General features: G+C 38.6%; 1 protein-coding gene across 4 annotated transcripts in view; it reads left to right on the forward strand.

The window, feature by feature from the left end:
- ANKRD12 (ankyrin repeat domain 12) overlaps positions 1-20638 on the forward strand; it is a 93548-nt gene extending 72910 nt beyond the window's left edge. For 3 of the 4 annotated variants that reach the window (XM_043444283.1, XM_043444284.1, XM_043444286.1), the window contains 5 exons: positions 2894-7584; positions 12273-12371; positions 14570-14713; positions 17049-17144; positions 17773-20638. In XM_043444283.1, coding sequence (XP_043300218.1) covers positions 2894-7584; positions 12273-12371; positions 14570-14713; positions 17049-17144; positions 17773-17958 — 5216 coding nt within the window. In that variant the 3' untranslated portion in view covers positions 17959-20638. Of the gene's footprint in view, positions 1-2893; positions 7585-12272; positions 12372-14569; positions 14714-17048; positions 17145-17196; positions 17497-17772 lie in introns of those variants that run through there. The other variant, XM_043444285.1, reaches the window with a different exon arrangement.
- Positions 20639-21218: the final 580 nt, after the last annotated feature.

A 21218-nucleotide genomic window follows, 5' to 3' on the forward strand; every position in this document is an offset into this window, starting at 1 on the left:
AATATCCCCTTCCGTTCTTTTGTTCTTGTAATTTTTTGTTGTTGAAAAAATCACTTGCCTGGTAATTTTTCTCAGAATCTGGATTTTGCTTATTGTATCTCCATGATTTCAATTTCAGGAAAACTATTTTCCAAATAATGCCTTGAGATGTACAAGTGCAACTTTCAAATGTATTGCATTTTTAATCAATTAAGTTTTGTTTTGTTATTTAGCAGTTTTTCACAGATAACAAAATACTTTAATGAAAAATTTAATGCTTTAATGATTGCTTATTTCTTACTCGTCTTCCTCATTTCCCAAAGAAAATTGTTGAAATGATTAAACATAATATTTTTTAAAGGAGCTTTTTTATCAGAAATAATTCAGTAAACTTTTAAATACAAATTCAAATCTAGTAACTAAATAGATAGTAAAGACAAAAAAAGTTGGAACCAAATTGAAAACTGTGTCACATCACGATGACCTTGGCCATTTTCAGTACAGGGGCTTGCGGGTTTGAATTCTTAGGTGAATTTCTCCCTATCCTGAGAGGTGGAGCAAACATGTTTGTTTTTACTACTGCGCCAGAATTCCAAGACCAGCTTTATCCATAGTCCTGGGTAAAGTAAATCAGAAAGGTTTAGGACTCCTTAGGGAAAAAAAGGGATTTGAACCTGGTCTGCCAGTGGAATGGCATCACATATGTAGAGTCATCACTGGGGTCCCAGACTTGCCAGCTTTAGGAGAGCATGCAGGGTCCTGATTGGCAGTACTGAGAGCCCACATGCAGAGGAACGAGCCTGGTGGGCAGGTGTAACTCAGTGGCCAGAGCCAGGCTGCCGTCCTCCTCCCGGGGTAACTCCACACTGTCATCACGGTATATCGTGATTACATATTAACTCCATGTAGCATGCAGCCCTTAAAAACAGTAATAAAGAAAATGCAACTTTAAAAGAAAATGTCTGCAACTATTGAATGAAAAAAAGCTGTATATGAAATGGGACATGCTGTGTTTGCGCTGCCTTTTGTTACATTAGTTGTTTTCACACCCTGAAGTCTGCCTGAAGTTCCTAATATCCTTCCCACCCCTTTCAGTGCTGTTGCTGTCGGAAGCCTGCTCCCCTTTCCCACGTACTGACTGGAGAAGGGTACCTGCACCCTTTAGACTAGGTGCCAACAGCCATCTGAGCCATCATCAGGCTGAGTCACTGTTACTCTGCAGAGCTGTGTTCTTTTCATCACATCACACCTCCTGCTGAGCACTCTGTGCCTAGAGAAGCATACTAAATGTTTACTTAAGATTGATTCTAGTGTCTACTTGAGGTGTTAAGGAATATAGAAGGGAAAAAATCATTCCCAGTTTCCAGTTAAACTTACCTAATGAGAAAGAATAGAATAGTTATATACAAACCATAAAACATCCACTCCTTAAAAACTGCAAGGGGAGAAAAGTCCTTAAGAACAAATTGTAAATAAGGTGCCAACAAGGAAAATAACACCTGTCATATAAGTACATATTCTTGTATTTATTTAGTCGAGGAGCAGAACAAATACTACTTCCAAAACAGCTGTTCCCTTTTTTGCACCATAAAGTTCTGCAGTTTGATGCTCTATATTGCAGTATTAAGAACCGGGAATGGAGTCACCTTTACAAGCAGTTGTCATTCTAAAAATGTTCTTTTTTTAAATTCCACATGTCAATAAAACTGTCACTCATTTGGCAGCTAATAGCATTAGAATATTAATACATCTTCTCCACATCTCTCCAGAGCTCTTGTCCAGTGCTCAGAACTTTACAGACACTCTAAAATGCTTCTGCAATTTGAGTTTCCATGTAAAGAATATTTGAGAGCTAGATCACTTTTAGGGGAAACTTGATGTATTCAAATAAATTGATTACCTTTATATTGTTATATATTTAGCCAAAAAAGTGAAGTTTGATGTTCTCTTTTGGTCAGAGTCTTCAGTTTTCTTTTAATTTTACAGGCCTGGGTTTTCTTTGCAGTTGGAGGCTCCATGCATACAACATACATTTCAGCTAAGAAAAGATGCCCAACTAGGAAGGAAAAAAATCTATAAAAGAGCTAAAGGATAAAGTAGCTTTTTTCAAATTATATATCAGTCTATCTGTTACAATCTTGATGTTGTAATTGGGGGATATATTTCTTTTTTTTTTTTTTTTTAAACAGGTGGTAAAGCTGACAATCATGTTTCTTGTATAGTTACAACCGTTCACCTTTATTCAGGTTCTGTCCTTATGGGAATCATTTGATCATTTATGCTTTTACTAGTAAAAAAAAAATTCTGAAGCATATAAAATAATCTAATTTTTATTTAATTATAGTTTTTAAGTTAGTGATTGTTAATCTTTTCTGCATCAAAGAATTTTACTTAAATATTCTCTCTCCAGGAAAAAAGAAAATGTACATATATATAAAATTTTACAGAGGACTTCCCTGGTGGTCCATCCTTCCATCCTTCCATCTCAGGGCACTAGTTTGATCCTTGGTTGGGGAACTAAGATCCCACATGCCACATGATGTGGCCACAAAATGGTTTTTTTATTTTTTACATTAGTAGCCAATGTTTCCCTGAATCCAGCCCTTTGGAGTTTTGAACCTCTTAATTATATTGTTCATACATTTTAATATTAGTTTATATATATATATATAGGATATTCAGTGTATTGTGTGCTTTTACAGGTGTCATGAGGTCTCATTCTGAAGCAGCCTCTGAAGCTTTTCCAGAAAACTGTAGCAGAGCTCTTACTATTTTTTCATTGTATTATTTACATATAAATATGAAATTTTTTCAGAATTGAAGTATTTGCTATATATACTATGTTTTTCTCTCAGTCTTATCTTCCTGACAGTTGTCTCTTGACTAACAGGAGATTTTCTTTTTCATATTCTAGATTCTGAAGAGGCTCAGTCAGTAAATCCTTCCAGCGTTGATGAAAATATTGACTCTGAGACAGAGAAAGACTCTCTCATCTGTGAAAGTAAACAGATAGTTCCCAGTAAAGCACCTCTTCCATCTGCCCTTGATGAGTATGAGTTCAAAGATGATGATGAAGAGGAAATAAATAAAATGATCGATGACAGGCATATTCTTAGGAAAGAACTGCGAAAAGAGAACGAATCTGAAGTAGAAAAGAATAGTTTATTTGCAAAACAGGAAAAAGCTTTCTATCCTAAATCATTTAAAAGTAAAAAACAAAAGCCATCTAGGGTTTTATATTCAAGTTCTGAAAGTTCAGATGAAGAAATTCTTCAGAACAAAAAGTGTTCTGCTCCATGTTCTGTCCCTGAAACATCAAATTCTGATATTCAAACCAAAAAGGAATATGGAGTTTCAAATGAACACAAACAGAAAGGCAAAGTTAAAAGAAAATTAAAGAACCAGAACAAAAATAAAGAGAACCAAGAGCTGAAGCAAGAAAAAGAGGGGAAAGAAAATACCAGAGTAACAAACTTGACAGTTAATACTACACTAGATTGTTCAGATAAGACCAGAGACGAGGGGAATTTTAGGAAATCTTTTAGCCCGAAAGATGATACTTCATTACATTTATTTCATATTTCCAGTGGTAAATCTCCCAAACATTCTTGTGGACTCAGTGAAAAGCAGACAACACCACTAAAGCAAGAACATTCTAAAACCTGTTTATCACCAGGAAGTTCTGAAATGTCATTACAGCCTGATCTTGTTCGGTATGATAATATAGAATCTGAATTCTTGCCAGAAAGTTCAAGTGTAAAATCTTTTAAACATAAGGAAAAAAACAAACATCATAAAGATTTCCACTTAGAATTTGGTGAAAAGTCAAATGCCAAAATAAAAGATGATGATCACAGTCCAACATTTGAAAATTCAGATTGCACACTGAAAAAAATGGATAAAGAGGGTAAAACATTAAAAAAACATAAGTTAAAACATAAAGAAAGAGAAAAAGAAAAGCATAAAAAAGAAATTGAAGGTGAAAAGGAAAAATACAAAAGTAGGGATGGTACTAAAGAGCTGCAACGTAGTGTGGAATTTGATAGAGAGTTTTGGAAAGAGAATTTTTTTAAAAGTGATGAAACCGAAGATCTATTTTTAAGTATGGAACATGAGTCCCTAACATTAGAAAAAAAGTCAAAGTTGGAGAAAAACATTAAAGATGATAAATCAACCAAGGAAAAGCATATCTCCAAAGAGAGAAACTTTAAAGAAGAACGGGAAAAGATTAAAAAGGAAAGTGAGAAATCTTTTAGGGAGGAAAAAATAAAAGATTTAAAAGATGAGAGAGAGAATGTACTTACAGATAAAGAAACAGAATTCAGCTCTTTAGGTGTAAGTGCCACTGAAGAGACTATAGGGTTACATTCAGTGGAAAAGGAAATAGAAATTGAAAAGCATATGAAAGAAAGTAAGGAAAAATCTGAGAAACGATTTCAGACCAAAGATAAGGACATTGAGAGGGCTGACAGAAAAAATTCTGAAAAAGAGAAGAAGATAAAACATGAGCATAAGTCAGAGAAAGACAGATTAGATCCTAGTGAATGTGCCGACAGAATAAAAGAAAAGGACAAGCTATATTCACACCACACAGAAAAATGCCATAGAGAAGGTGAGAAGCTAAAAAACATTACTACTGTTAAAAAAAACGATGACCGAGATAAAAGTAGAGAAAAGATGGATAGGAAACATGACAAAGAAAAACCTGAGAAGGAGAGACATCCAGCAGACAGCAAAGAGAAGCACTTGATGGAAAAAAAAAACAAGCCATCAGATAATAGTGACTATACTAAATCAGAAAAAAGCAAAAATAAAGAAAAAGATAGGGAGGTAGATAAAAAGGACAAATCTAGAGACAGTGTAAATATAAGTAATTCCAAACACTTCCAGGAAGAGAGAAAGTCAAGTATAACAGACAGTAGTAAAGCACAACATGAAAAAACTTTCTCTCTCAAAGAAAAAACAAAAGATGAACCTTTGAGAACTCCTGATGGAAAAGAAAAAGATAAAAAAGATAAAGATATAGATAGATACAAAGAACGAGACAAACATAAGGATAAAATTCAACTGAGTAGTTCACTCAAACTAAAATCCGAAGGAGATAAGCCTAAACCTAAGTCATCACCAGCATCAAAAGATACTCGGCCCAAAGAAAAGAGGCTCGTGAATGACGACTTAATGCAGACCAGCTTTGAACGGATGCTAAGCCTTAAAGACCTGGAAATAGAGCAGTGGCACAGAAAACACAAGGAAAAGATTAAACAAAAAGAAAAGGAACGGTTGAGAAATCGCAATTGTTTAGAACTTAAAGTAAAAGATAAAGAAAAAACAAAGCATGCACTAGCTGAGTCCAAAAATAAAGAACTTACTAGGTCAAAGAGTTCTGAGTTGACTGATACTTACACTAAGGAGAAACACTGTAAAGATGCTGTAAGTAACAGATCCCAATCTGTGGACACAAAAAATACGACGAGTTTAGGCAAGTCATCCTTTGTTTCAGATAATAGCTTGAACAGGTCTCCTAGATCAGAAAGTGAAAAGCCAGGTCTCAGCTCCAGGTCTGTCTCCATGATTTCAGTGGCTAGCTCAGAAGATTCCTGCCTTACTACTATGACAACCCCAAGGCCTCCAATTGAGTATGACTCAGACTTTATGTTAGAGGGTTCGGATTCCCAAATGTCTTTTTCCCAGTCACCGTTTTTGCCAGTTGCCAAATCTCCTGCCCTTCATGACAGGGAGCTGGATAGCCTGACTGACCTATCAGAACGGATTAAAGCATCGTATGCTAGCAGGCTTCTGACCTCCCATCTCCGGGCATCTTCTGTTGAAGATGCTAAACTAGTTACAAATGAAGGGAGATCAGCTGCAGAAGCCCGAAGATGTAGCATGCCCTCTGTCATTTGTGAGCATACAAAGCAATTTCAAACAATATCAGAAGAGAGCAGTCAAGATGGCTCAGCTGTGCCAAGAGAGATTTGTCCTTCTCCCAAATCTGAGGTTTCCTCCAATGTGCCTGAAAGAGAACTTTTGAGCATTAATGTACATTCCAGTTTTGCAGCCTCTCCAACTAGATCTGTAAACAGCAAATATAATTCTACTGATACAAATGTCATCAAGGGCACTGCTCCCATGGGCACGCTGATGGGCAGTCCTGTGCACTTAGAGCCGTCTAATCAGGTTGGTGTGATCCAAACTAAGTCATGGGAGATGGAGTCGTTAAACACCGGAGACTTTAGCTGCCCAAATTCTGCTGCACCTGATCAAGATTCTTCTGTTCAGGGTTTTTGTAATCCTGAAAACAAAGTATTGAGAGAACAGAATATTGACTTTGTGTCCGTGCACCAGACTGAATTGCCAGGAAACACTTGTGCTCAGGATCCAGCATCCTTTCTCCCTTCACAGCAACCTTGCTCTTCTCACAGCCAGTCACTTTCAGATGGTGAATCTATTTCCAGACATACTTCTTTGTCCTATGTCACCACTCAAGAACCAGGTATTCTGCAGCAGAAGAATGCAATTCAAATGATCAGTTCTGTTTTGGATACTGATACTGAACCTACAAAAGATACAGAAAATACTTTTGTCCTAACAGACGTTCAGAAGACAGATGCCTTTGTCCCAGTGTACTCTGAAAGCATTGTTGAAGAAGCAGCACCAAATTTTGAGAAAGCTAGTGCTTTGCCAGTATTGCCATCAGAAAAGGACTTTAATGGAAGTGACGCGTCTTCCCAGCCAAATCCTCATTACACATTTAGCAAGCTAATGTTTAAGTCTTCCAGTGGCCATGAGGCTGAAAAAAGCACTTCTGATATTCAGGATACTTCACATGAAAAAGAAAACAAACTGGAGAGTTTGGTTTTGACTCATTTGAACGATAAGTGTGATTCTGATTTATGTGAAATGAATGCAGGGGTGCCAAAAGGAAACCTGAGTGAACCAGATAATCCAAAACATTGTCCTGAAAGTGAGAAATGTTTGCTTTCCATCGAGGATGAGGAGTCACAACAGAGTACTTTATCGAGTCTAGAGAACCATCCACAGCCGTCGGCTCCACCAGAAATGCATAAATACGGACACTTAGTTAAAGTAGAACTAGAGGAAAGTGCTGAAGACGATAAACCTGAAAACCAGATCCCTCAAAGGATGACCAGAAACAAAGGAAACACAGGAGCCAGTCAAAGCAAGCAGCTTCTGGCCAGCTGTGCACTGTTACCAGACAAAGACAGTGAATCTGCATCCCCTCGAGGAAGAATAAGATTAACTGAGGAGGACGACCCTCAGATTCACCACCCGCGGAAAAGGAAAGTGTCCCGGGTACCTCAGCCCGTGCAAGTGAGTCCCTCGCTGCTGCAAGCAAAAGAGAAAACCCAGCAGTCCCTGGCCGCCATTGTGGACTCACTGAAGCTCGATGAGATCCAGCCATACAGCTCAGAGCGCGCAAATCCCTATTTTGAATACTTGCACATAAGAAAAAAGATTGAAGAAAAGCGCAAGTTGTTATGTAGTGTGATCCCTCAGGCACCTCAGTATTATGATGAATATGTGACGTTTAATGGGTCGTATCTCCTGGATGGAAACCCCTTAAGCAAGATCTGCATACCCACAGTAAGTAGCCTCACTTGACATACACTTGCAGCCCCATTGGTAGGAATGTGATGGAGGTCACATGTGTAGTCTTCAGTTTTCTAGTAACCACATTTTAATGGGGGCTTCCCTGATAGCTCGGTTGTTAAAGAATCCACCTGCAATGCAGGAGATCCCAGTTTGATTCCTGGGTTGGGAAGATCCGCTGGAGAAGGGATAGGCTACCCACGCCAGTATTCTTGGGCTTCCCTGGTGGCTCAGCTGGTAAAGAATCCACCTGAATTGCGGGAGACCAGGGTTCAGTCCCTGGGTTGGGAAGATCCCCTGGAGAAGGGAAAGGCTATCCACTCCAGTATTCTGGCCTGGAGAATTCCATGGACTGTATAGTCCATGGGGTTGCAAAGAGCCAGAGACGACTGAGTGATTTGATTTTTGACATTTTAAAGAGTAAAAGGAGATGGGTGAAATTAATATTTCACTCAATATATCCACAATTCTATGTGAAAATACAATCAGTATAGAAAAGCTTTTGAGATAGTCTACATAGGTATTTTTTTTGGTGCTGAGTATTTGAAACCAGGCTGGCTTGTAGTACGTCTGAGTTCAGACCAGCCGCGAATCAGTCAGTGCTCAGGAGTCATGTGTGGTCTTTGCTGCCTTACTGAACAGCACTGCTCCTTGGTATTTTGTTTCTTACCTGCTGCTGCTTTCAACCCTAAGGAGTTAATGCTTTTATTTCTCTGAAGGGTAACTCCTTTCCTTGTCCTTTTGATTCCATTCCCTCCAGCCTTCTTTGGAACCTTCCTCTATGAGAACACTTCTTACTACTGTATTTTTACAGTTTCTCTTTTCACTGGCCATTACCCATCCACTGAACATATTTAGGTCTCCTTCATCCTGGGGAGAAAAAAGTTACCCTTGCTTGTGGCACTTGGTCATGCCTAGTGAGCGATCTCACACCGCACCTTGGAGAGTGGTCTGTGCCCAACATCCCCTCTGTGTCACTTCCTGTTCATCCAGTCACTGTGTGTGCACTGGCAGAGATCCCCTATGAGCTCCAAATTGACTCACTGACCTCTCCCTTTTTCTTTCTACTTGCTCTCTCTCACATTCAACTTCATGACCATCTGGTTCTTCATAAACTCCTCCCCTCCCTGGTTTTTCATGATGGTGTGCTCTTCTGGTTCTCTTGCCTCACTTATCTTTTTCTGTCTTCTTATGGCTCTTATACCAACCCTTTAAACATCAGAGTTCTCCAGGAGTTAATTCTTCAGTCAGCAAGGTCCTGTCTCTTTCTGTGATTTCAGCAGCCTTCGATGTGCAGTTAGTCCCAAAACATCCTGTTGAGCCACATCATCTCTAGAATCAGATGGGAGGTGCCTCCTGGGCACAGTCAGTTAAATGACCTCAGGCACATGTCCCAGGCTTGGTTCCCCAGTATGCTGACCCTGAGGCTTTTCCAGGAGGGTTGTAGGTGGGAGTTGCCTGTGTGTGTGAGGGAAGTGGAATTGAGGAGAGCAGGCAGGTGCCCTGAGGTGAGTGCAGTGACTGCATGCACCTGTGGGAGCCTCTGGCGGGGAGCCTGCCCTGGGTGGGGAAGGTTAACTTGAGCTGCTGCGGAGCCTTGGCCACCAACTCTCTGTTTCCAGAAAGCAGGTCTAATGGCACCCACCCCGACCTCAGACCTTGGAACAGGACCCCCCACCCACTCCCTGACAAACACGTTATTTATTGGTGATGACACCATAGTAGAAACCCATCATTTTACCAGGTTCTATCCCTTAGATCTGAGGACTCATTCCAGAATCGACATTCTCTGCTGCTTGTTCCAGGGCCCTCGTCAGTATCTCTCACTTCAGCATTGCAGCAATTTTTCCACTTCTTTTTTCTCCTAGTTTCTTTTGGCACTTTCTGTTTGTTGTTAAATTTATGTCCCTTTAAAAACAATAAAAAGCTGTTTCCCTGTTGAAGTATCTCAGCTGTGATTAGCTGGCTCCCCATTGGCCACACATAATAACCTACATCTGAGCACAGCAGCCTGACCCATCTCCCCACCCCTGCTTCATCTCACCACTCGTCCAAGTCACCCAGCCTTTCAGCCACACTGAGCCCCCCTCTTCTGTGGAGTCTCTGCTTGCTGCCTGGGTCCTTTGGCAGTGCTGTTCCCTCTATGTGGAATGCTGTCTTCACCAGGGCCATTTTTCTCGCCTGTCATCATGTGAGCTGTGATGTCACTGGGCAGGATCTTGTCGGAACAGAATTGCTTGTGTCTTCCTTAAACCTCCCCAGGATGTTACAGTTAACTGTTTACAGGCCTGCTTTTCCCTTTGAGCTGTAATCTTATGAAGGGCTGGGACACTGCAAGTCTCTTGGAGAATGATGCCTGCCTCTGTCTTCAACCCTGAATACACTACTGACTTCCGTAACTGTGTTCTACGTGCTTCTGGACGTCTTCTGAATGTCCTACAACATGGGACAAGATGAGGAGAAAGCAGAGGGAAAGTGTCCTCAAAAAGTCTCCACATACTCCTTCTCTACAGATGGATGTATTTTGAGAATTCCCAGATTTATATATTCTGCACAAACCTCCCTCCTTGGCTTCTTTTATACTAGCTGGTCTGCTCAACATTTCAGCACTGAACTTGCCCCAACCTGCTTCTCTCTCCTTGGGTCCCCTCTTGTGGTCTCTGTTAGCAGCCATCCAGTCCTAGTGCTGAAGGACCTGCGAGTCCTCAGCTGCTCCCTCTTTTTTATCCTCAGTCAGTCACCAACATTTTAGACCACATCCCTTTCACTGCCTCCCCGTCTCACACCAGTGCAGCAGTGACCTGCTTCCTTCGTTCCTTGCTTACAGTCACGTCCTCCTAATAGCTGTTCTCCAGTACAGCTGTGAGCTGTTAAGACCTTTCCCTGGTTCCCTATTACATACAAAATTTACCCCAGTGTGTTACACATAATATGTGTTCCACAGCATGTTAATTAAATACCTTCTTCAGTGGGGAAAGAGGGGTGTTTTTCATGACCAAATAAGTTTGGGAAACATCATTAATCAAAAAATAGATTTCTTCACTGTAGGATTTCTAAAACTATTAAAATTTAATTTGTTAATTATGAGATATGTAAATAAGTATATTTGTGTGTGTGTGTGTATAGATACACACACACAGTATTTCCCAACCTCACTTGTTCGGGGCCATTTCCTGTAAACCACGTTTGTGGCCCCAGCGTTGTGAGTCATGCCTGGAGAAGCACTGTGTGCAGGGTAGACTACAGCCTGTAGCGCTGGGCCCTGCTGCTCTCCCCATCCTGCCCTCTCTGCTGTCACACTCGATGCTCCAGAGCTCAGGCCTGCCTGCAGGTGCCTCCTGACACCAGACTGCTTGTCTCAGCAGGTGATCATACTGTTCTCTCCTGTGCGAATTAGCTCCCTCCCTGCTTTCTCTTTCTTTTCCCCCACAACTTACTTCTCTGAACTCTTTACTCTGGCTCTTCCTTTAAGGTGGAGCTCGGGCATGACCCTCGTAGAGAAGCCTTCTCTGACACTCCAGTCTTAAAGGAGGAGGTGTTTTCCCTGTGCCACTTGAAGGATGCCTGTGTGATTTTTCAAAACTGAAATAATAGCACCAAACTGTACTCTTGCCTCTTACTAAATTTAAAGAAGTTTTAAGACACAAATCAAATGTATAATTAGAGACCTGAAAAATCAGCCCCAATAAGTTGTTTTATAGAATATTCTGCATTGACTCAACTGATTGAATCCTAGTGGTGTTAAACTGTCTACTGTTTATAAATAGAGTCTTGATTAGGTCCAGTTCTGCATCTTTGGCAAGTGTTTCAGGTATAGTGCTACACTGTCCCTGCAGCTGCACGTCAGTATCTCCTTGTGCCCCTGCCAGAAGAGTCCCCCAAAGTTACTGCTTTGTGCCAGGATGTTCTGAGAAAACTTTGTTTCTTCACTCTAGTATGTTGACAGTTATTAAAAGCTGGGGGCAGAGGGAGAATATGCATGGGTCACAGACAGTTACTGCCATACTTGGATGTCTCTCTGTATTAACGCTTGAGAGTGAGTCAGCTTTCTTAAGCTCCAGCATCTATCAAAAAGCACAGTTCATGATAATCAAATCAGAGGTGAACTAACTGTAAGCTCTTTGGAGAATGGATAGACAAAGTGAGGTATCACATTTGTAATGAAGTTTGAAAACCACAACTCTGTTAGAAGACAGTTTCATCTATTTTTATAAAAGTTAACTCACTAAATACAAGACTCTGCAGTTTTGTGTTTGGATTTTATCATGTCTGCAGAGAGAGTTTACTTACTTGTACACTCAGACTGCCATCCTCTTTTGGACTGTTTGTTCAGTGTTTTTGTGTGTTTGTTACTCCTTCTTCCCTGTCTGTGAACTGTCACATACGGACACTCTAAAACGTGTCTCTGCGGTAAACAGCTCCCTCCATCCTGATTTGCTCTTTGGGATTTGCTGTGGCCTCAAAAGTAAAATGTGTACGTTTTCTGAAATGTTTTGCTTTCTTTCAAAGAGTTGAAAAGTAACAACCAGTTGTGAAATTGTTACTTACTGTATTATTTAATTCAAAGAACATAAGAATTTATGTTTGCATTATGTTCTGCACTAAAAAGGTTTAATTTTATAGGATTAGCTGATTATTGTAAATGAAATCTAATATTTTCAACTCTTTATTTTTTTAATTAGATTACACCCCCACCTTCACTGTCAGATCCACTTAAAGAGCTTTTTCGACAACAGGAAGTTGTCAGGATGAAACTACGTTTGCAGCACAGTATTGAAAGGGTAAGAAATGTTTAAATTCACTTATGCAAAAAATAACTTTTAACAGTAGATTATGATGGCCTACAGTTTTTTATTAGTGAATCTTCCTTATTTAGAACCATTTTGGGAAATGGCTTGATTTTATCTTTGTTCTTCTGCAATAAGATGGAGAATTTTTAAGCCTGTTTTTGGGTAGCTGTTCCTATGTTACAATTTATGTTCAGGATTTATTTGATATACAGAAACCTCTTAAAATTTCTCAGTGTCATTTGCCAGATCTACAGGCCGGTAGCAGTGAATTCCTGTATAGACATACAGATTTCCAGGTTCTGAGATTGTTGCTTGGTACCAGCTGCCATGGTGCAGAATCATACTAAGGCTGCGCTCCTTGGTCCCTTTAGGTCTGCTTTAGTATTCCAGTTTCTGGTGGTTAGTTTTGTCATGAAATGACAAGAGGACAAACCTATCTAATTATTTATAGAAATCGTCAAAGTAACTTAGATTGATAAAAATAAAAAATTACCTTCTATATCTCTTCTTGGACAGTCAGGGACTTTCTGAAAATGTGATATAAGCTATGACCCTTCTTTACAGACATACACGTAGATTCTTATACAAGCAAAACATTGTATGTAATTTCTTCATTCATGATTGATTCCCTAAGGTAGAGGTTCTTAACCTTTTTTGTGCCATGGATTCCTATATAAAACCTTTGCTCAAAGTAATGTTTGTAAATGAATGAAATAAAGTTATAGTATTACAAAGAGAAAAGCAAATAAAGACTCACTCAAACAACTTACAACACTGTGCATGACCCACATCAGTGAACAGTTTGTTAGCAGAAAGGAGTTAGGTCATATAACCCACATCAGTAGCTGTTTCAGCCACAAGCTTGTGGTATATTTCATCTATGCATGTAGCCATGTTACAAACGCCTTGCTGTTACAGAAGAGAAGCCTCCACCATGCCACCACGATGGGGTACCACTTCAGAACACTTAGAATGCATATAATAAAAAGACAGATAATAACAAATGTTGGCAAGGGTTTGAAAAACTGGAATCTTCTACCTTGCTGGCAAGAACATAAAATGACACAACTGCTGTTGAATCAGTTCAGTCGCTCAGTCGTGTCCAACTCTTTGTGACCCTGTGGACTGTAGCACGCCAGGCCTCCCTGTCCATCACCAACTCCCGGAGTTTGCTGTTGAATACATTTTGGCAGTTTGTCAACAAATTAAACATAAACCTACCATATGACCCAGCAATCCCACTCGTAGTTATTTACCCAAGAGAAATAAAAAGACACATTCAAACAAAGAATTGAGCATGAATGTTCATAGCAGCCTTATTCACTATGTCCCAAAGGAGCCATCAACTGATGAATAGATAAATAAAATGTAAAAATGAATGGAAGTGATGTGTGCTACAACACAGATGAACCTGGAAAACATGTGACACGAAAGAAGCCAGTCACAAAAGACCACACAGTTTGATTCCACCTGTATGAACTGTTCATAACAAGTAAACTCATAGAGACCAGAAGTAGAGTTAAGGTTGCCAGGGGCAGAAGGGGAATGCAAAGTGACCGCTGGTGGGCCCAGGTATTTCTTCCTGGGGTGACAAAAATATCCTGGAGTTAAGTGGTGACAATTGAACATCTTGGTAAATACAGTCAGCCTGCCATATCCACAGGTTCCATATTCATGGAGTCAACCAACTGTGGATCAAAATACTCAAGAAAAAAATTCCAGAAAGTTTTAAAAAGCAAAACTTGATTTTGCCACATATTGGCAAATTTACCTAGCATTTACATTGTCTTAGGTATTGTAAAGTAATCTAGAGATGATTTTAAGTATATGGGAGTATGTGTGTAGGTTATATGCAAATATGATGCCGTTTTATATAAGGGACTTGCACATCCATGAATTTTGGTATCCACAAGGGTCCTGGAACCCATCCCCCACAGATACCAGTAGATGACTATATATCATTAATGAAAGCCATCATTGTACACTTTCAAAAGATCATTTTTAAAAAGAGACTGCCAATTCTGGAAAGAAACTTTACTTTTAGAATTCTGAGTTCTCAAATTTATCAGCCTTACTATGAAGGAGAAACTGCTCTGAGATTCAAGTTCTTTTAACATTTTAAGTTGATTTTTTTTTTTTGAAAAACAAGTGGTTGAAGAGGTTTTTTTTTTAATTCTTCGTTCAACTAGGAAAAACTCATTGTATCCAATGAACAGGAGGTTCTTCGGGTTCATTACAGAGCTGCAAGGACACTGGCAAATCAGACACTGCCATTCAGTGCATGCACGGTTCTCCTGGATGCGGAAGTGTACAGCGTGCCCCTGGATGCCCAGGTAAGGTCTCACTGCTGCCTCAGTGCCCCCAGGACAGCAGCGCCTCTGGTAGTTGCTATCTTCAGGACAAACTTGAGTTCAGCAGTCAGTAAAGCACAACAAAGGCGAAAATGAGTGAAGCACTTCCAGATCACCTGGCCCTCTGAACGTCATTAAATCAAGACAATTACAGAACAGATACGTGTGTGTTTAAGATAGCGTCATTTTATAGATAACTTGTGAGTTGTGTCTGTCATGGATTTTATACCCCGACCCTGACCTTCGAGCAACTGGGAAGCTTAAAGCTGAAAGCTAAAAAAAATTGTCAGGTGGAACCCGGGTTGAGTCAGTGCTGAGAGAGGGCCAGGCTTTATTTGGATCTTGGGTGTTGTTGGGATAAATTAAAAGAACTATGGGAAACTGTAGCTGTAGTTTGAAAACATGAACTGCCACATATAAATTTCAGGAATCCAGAACCAGACATCAGTCAGAATTTTTTTGTGGTTCATAAACCAGAATGAAATTCACCCGTCATAAGAGAATATAAAAGTATAAACACAAGACAATGAAGGATTATCACCAAAAAAGACTAGGAAATGCTGGGTTTTTTAAAAAAGTCAGTTATTTATTTGGCTGCGCTGGGTCTTCATTGCTATGTACAGGCTTTCTGTAGTGAGGAGAGTGGGGGCTACTCTCTAGTTGCAGTGCACAGGCTTCTCATGGCAGGAGCTTCTCTTGTTGAAGAGCATGGGCTCTAGGCAAATGGACTTCAGTAGTTGCGGTTCAAGGGCTAAGTTGCTCTGCAGCCTGTGGGATCTTCCTGGACCAGGGATCAAACCTATGTACCTTGAATTGGCAGGCAGATTCTTATCCACTGTACCACCAGGGAAGTCCCGGGAAATGCTGTATTAAATCAGGCCAACCATAGAGAAACAAAGTATATGCGGTATACTATAGAGAAAATTACTTAGTTCTTTCTGGGCTTTATTTTTCTCATCTTTTTAAAAAGAAAAAAAGGAGTCCCAGACAGGTCATAAAGAGAATTTCTGAAAAGTGAATTTTCCTAGTAAACCCAGACTGATCAGAGGCTAAAAAGGATCATGCCACAGTCAACAGAACGTAGTCATCGTCTTGAGAACGACTGTGGGCCTGTTGTCCTTGTATGGCTGGCCTTACAGTTGATACACAGTCTCTCTCGACTGAGGAGCAGGCTTGTCCAGAGCTGCAGAGGGTCTAAGGAACAAGTCCACTTCCTTGGGTAGGCTGTTCTCTTATCAGACCTCTTCATTTTCCAGATAAACTTGTAATATTAAGAAGGATTGAATGATAAAATTTAAAATAGTCAACACATCTTTCCTGAAGACCAGGGCAAAAGTGGTCACAGCTCAGAATGTGGGCAGTGTGGTAGTGGGGCTGCGTGAGGCCTGGATACCCCTGTGGCGGTGCTGGTGGTCAAGCTGGGCAGGGCAGTCATGGAGGCAGCTGCCTGTTGCCAGGGCATTAGAACAAGGCCTTCACAAGTCAATTCTCAAACAAGATATAAAGAGATGCTCTTAACCCCATTTACAGAATAGAAAATTGAAGGAGTATAGAATCAGTTTGAGATTACACAATAGGATACAAAGCTGACATTTGAATATTGCCTATCTTAACGAAATACCAAAACTGGTATTATTAAGAGTCGGTGTAGGATTTCCTTATAAACTCTCCAGAGAATAGGTCCTACAAAAGGACTGGGTCCTGGGAGAAATGTCTGCCCCAAAGCCCTGTCTGCCACCTCATTGTTTACTCCCAACATGTGGTAAGTAACAGTGTTAGTAGCTCACTTGTGTCCAACTCTTTGCGACCCCATGGATTGCAGCACTCCAGACTCCTCTGGCCATTCTTCCCAAGCAAGAATACTGGAGTGGGTTGACATTACCTTCTCCAGTGGTCTTCCCCACCCAGGGATCAAACCCAAGTCTCCTGAGTTGCAGGCAGATTCTTTACCAGGTCTGAGCCAACTGTCATGTTAAAATGAGTTTCATGATCAGTTATATGTTAATAAGGTCACAGGCATGTAATACATCATATGACATGCCTTTTTGAGACGTTTTTGACTCACAGAGCAGTAGGGTTCTCTTTAATTACTAAACCCAACATCCTAATAATTCTAATAACTAACTAATCAGCTCAGTATGGAAATATTTTATCAGCCTTTTTAAATACTCAGGTTAGATGTTATCTTTCTTTGAAATATACTTTCATCATTCCTTTAAAAGTAGAATATACTATAAAAAGATAAAATGGCATATAGATTTTTTAAAGTAGGTTATTTTATTTTGTAATATCCAACTATTTTAATACTCTGTTTCAGTCTGATGACAGTAAAACTTCTGTGAGGGATCGCTTTAATGCAAGACAGTTCATGTCTTGGTTACAAGATGTGGATGATAAATTCGACAAATTAAAGGTATGTATGTTTAGAAGTTCACTTTAACTGGATGCTTCCCCTTCATCAACAGAAACTGTTGCTGTGTGATAGAGGAGTGGTTAGGTGACGAAAGATGGTAAGCTGTGAATCCTCACGCTGGTCATACTTTGGAAGATAAATGAAGAAAAGGACCCCCCCCTGCCATTTTTTGAATTCAATTCAGTATCAAAGGTGCAGCTGCCACAGAAAAAGCTGTTTCTAAAGTGGGTCTTCGTGCTTGTTATCCTTTGTACAAGAGGAGGGGGAGAACAGGAAGACAAGAAATATTATTTTGCCAATAGTCTATAAAGAAAATTGTTTGGCTTCAATTATTTTAAAAAATCACTCTTCCTTAGATTTTCATAATTCTTCTGATAACTTGAAATTTTATTGCTCAAAAGAACAGTTTCAAATTGAAGTCTGTTAGATGAGTGTGAAATCACAGGCCCAGAAGGATTTGGTGTATGGATATCGATACAGACAGAGTGTAAACCATAAATGGACGTAACTCAGAAACTTCACATACCCTAGTATATCCATCTTGCTCCCTAAAGAAACAATGCATGAGATTAATTTTTAAACAAAGCAGTTTTTAATAAATAATTAATTCTTCTCTTCTCTTAAATAGACCTGTCTTTTAATGAGGCAACAGCATGAAGCTGCAGCTTTAAATGCCGTCCAGAGGTTAGAATGGCAGCTCAAACTCCAGGAACTTGATCCTGCCACCTATAAATCTATCAGCATCTATGAAATTCAGGAGTTTTACGTTCCCCTGGTTGATGTTAACGATGACTTTGAATTGACTCCTATATAGCAGCCGTTACTTCCTGGTGGTATCTTAAACAAATGAGGCTCAAGAGTGTTGTGCTGTGGAATGCTGCCTTTTGACAAAAATACAATATTATGCCTTCACAATTATTAGTAAAGTTCAACTAAAGTTGGTGATGTAGTAAACACTGTCATTTTATTAAAAATGAAAAGAATTATTTTGGATCTTAGATCCAAGCAGTTTCTAACTGAAAACTACTATTTATATTGGTGGAATGTGACTCACATTGGAGCCCGTTGGCAGATGTAATAGTTGAGTAGGGAGCAGAGGGGGCTGCTAATGGCGCTGGAAGCTGTTAGCGCTCTGTACGAGGTGACTGCGGGTGTTCAGGTTCTGTCACGGTCTGCTGAAATAGATCAACAAACTAAAAGGCGCAGTTCCTACCAAATAGTTTCTAATGTGGAAGGAAAACTTGGCACAAAATTTCTTCAGTTTATTTTATCTGTAAGTTAATTGTATAGCTTTCTTTTCGAAAGTTTTAATATTGTCTTCCTTTTTAATAACTTATTTTATACATATTGTGCAGATGTAAATCTTGTAATTAATGGTCAAAATGTATACAAAGGGATTGGTAGTCAAAACATATACAAAGAGATAATTGTAAAACTGTTTTGTCTAATGTTTTATTGGACCAAAGTTGTAGTTTGTATGGTATGGAGTGTAGTGATAGTGTGTTGAGGTAGCAGGACCTTTAAATAAGGCATGCGTGTCTGCGTTAGCTTGTTACCATCACAGAATTGTAGAGACTGTGACTTAGCTGCATGCTTCCTATAATTTAACCCTCTCCACAGTGATGCCTGGCGGTAGTGTAAGGTGTTTCATACCAGTCTCCCAGGGTAGGACCTTTGACTTACTATGTTGGACATTTTATTTAGAATTAGTCATGCAAAGAAACAGCTCTTTCTTCATCTCACGATAGAGCCTATTCTCCTCCCTCCCCCAAAAAAATGCCTTTGAATGAAAATTCTGAAATTGTAAATGTCTATTTTAATACTCAAGTATGAAAGAATCTGTGAATATATGTAAATATGTTTAATAAATTTTATTGGTCATGTTAAATCATTGTAAACTTTTTTACATTGCTCAAATATAATGTTTTAAGCTTAATAACCTTTGCACTTTTAAATAAAAACTGAATACTCAAGAAAGAAATCCTTGGTAGTCACAATAAGTAAAAGCAATGGACATATTCCTATTGACCTCTGCAATGTTTATGAAAAATTAATATGTTGTATTTTTTCCTTGTATCAAGAAGCAAAACATACTTTTCAGAATTTTATAATTAAAGTAAGATTTGGTATGCTGTTTTTTAGTAAAATAATTAGCAATATACATAGAAAAAGTCCAGTTTCTGCTATAACATGATGTCAAATGTTCAGGAATATTTCAGATTTGAAACCTGCTGCTAAACTTATTAAACATTTTCGGAAAGAAAATTAGGTTATATGTAAAATTGATCATAAGTACATGAAATAAAATTTACAGAACTTTCCGTCATACCTTCTTGAATTATAAAATAATAATGGATGTTTTTTATTCCAATAGAAGTAAAGAAAATATATAAGGAATAAAGTGATTTAAATTCAGCTAACAAGTTGGAAGTCCCAGCTAATGGGAAAGAATGTAAAATTGAAGTTTTTGAGTGCAAAGGTATATATTAAGCTTAGGGGTTTTGAATTTTTACTTCAGTTTATATTTTAATTCATACTGTACTTGGCATGCGCAATAAAGCAGCACATGTGAAAAATACACAGTGCAAGGACTTTATTATAAAGATTGGATGTAGTAGTCTTTAGAAATTTAGATGAAAGATTTTGGCCTTTTTTATTGGATAAATGAGGCCAAGAAAGGCAGGGTAGATTTTAAAGCACTGGTTTTGTTGAAGTTAAGTTTATTAAGGCTGGGAACATTAAAAGCTAATTTATAAAAGCAATACTTTTTAATATGAAAAAATTAATGCAAATTTTGTTTATACTTTTGCCTAAAAGTAAAAAAACCAGATTACTGAGCATTGAAGTCACAGAAAACACGAGAAGGGGAAGTTCATACAGCATTTTGTTCTGATGGTTCAACCAGAGATGGGGGACGCGGAAAAAAAAAAAAAATCACTGTTTGGCCAAACAGAACAAGCTGCAGAAGAGAAAAACCAAGCAAGCAGAAATCTGGCGTTTTTTAGTCACCCCAGCGTCTTAGTACTAACCACAGTTCTCTCCCTCTTCAACGGTACCTCAAGTTGCTGGAGCCTGTCTGCCATGATTCTGCTTCTGCAGATTTCCTCTGTAAAGTGACTCAAAGCTAATTGGAATAGCTTAGGAAAAAAAAAGTGAATGCCTTCTCTGGAGGAATTTATACTTAAGTAAGTAGTTAAGGGCTCTTGATATTAAAGATATTCTGAAGCTCTGAAATGCTAGAAAAAAACTTGGAATGAAGTCTATGCCTAAAATGATATAGGATTCTAAAAGAAATAAATGATGGTTAGTTTAATCAGTGATTTTTTTTTTAACTATTCAAATATCATGAACAAGATACTAAATTGTACCTAAGGATTTGTATTTCTTTAAATCTTGTTCTAAATCATATCTGTTTAATAAATGACTAGTTGATATTTGTGCATGTTATTTAATAAAGAGTTATATTTTTATAGAAAAAATAAGAGTGAAATGTGTGATAAGTGATTTATTTTTTTTTACTTTCCACTCCCACATGACTCCAAGCCCAACACCAGTGTTTACTTGAGCAGGTGGCAAAATGGTAAAATACTCATTTGTTGGGAAACAACCTTTTTCTAAGGCAAAAATTAGCCTTGTCTACTCAGTAATGAGGTGAGGTCTCAAAAATGAATTTTACATGTTAGACATGCTGCAGACTTAACTTTAAAAATCTCAAGCAAAGACCCCTTGAAGCTCATTTTAGCAGACTGAAGAATAAGACAGTTACTCTAGAAATTGAGCAATGCTAAGTATATATTTAGCTATCCAAAAAGTTAATATTTTTTATTCTATCTCTGACACATAAAAGCCCAAAATTTTATGTAGGGGAAATTGACTTTTTAAAATTCATGAGGTAGTCTTTTCTTCTTGTATTTTTGGAAAAAAAGCATTTTCACAACTTCTTAAAAAATCCTTTTCAATTGCTACTATAAAAAAAAAAAAAATCCTTTTCAAACCTTAAAATTTAAATAATTCCTAATTAGATGGCTAAAAAGGTTAGAGTTTAAGCATTAGCATTTAAACAGTGAAAAAGTA

This window comes from Cervus canadensis, chromosome 23, assembly GCF_019320065.1.
Source record: "Cervus canadensis isolate Bull #8, Minnesota chromosome 23, ASM1932006v1, whole genome shotgun sequence".
Lineage (NCBI taxonomy): Eukaryota > Metazoa > Chordata > Mammalia > Artiodactyla > Cervidae > Cervus > Cervus canadensis.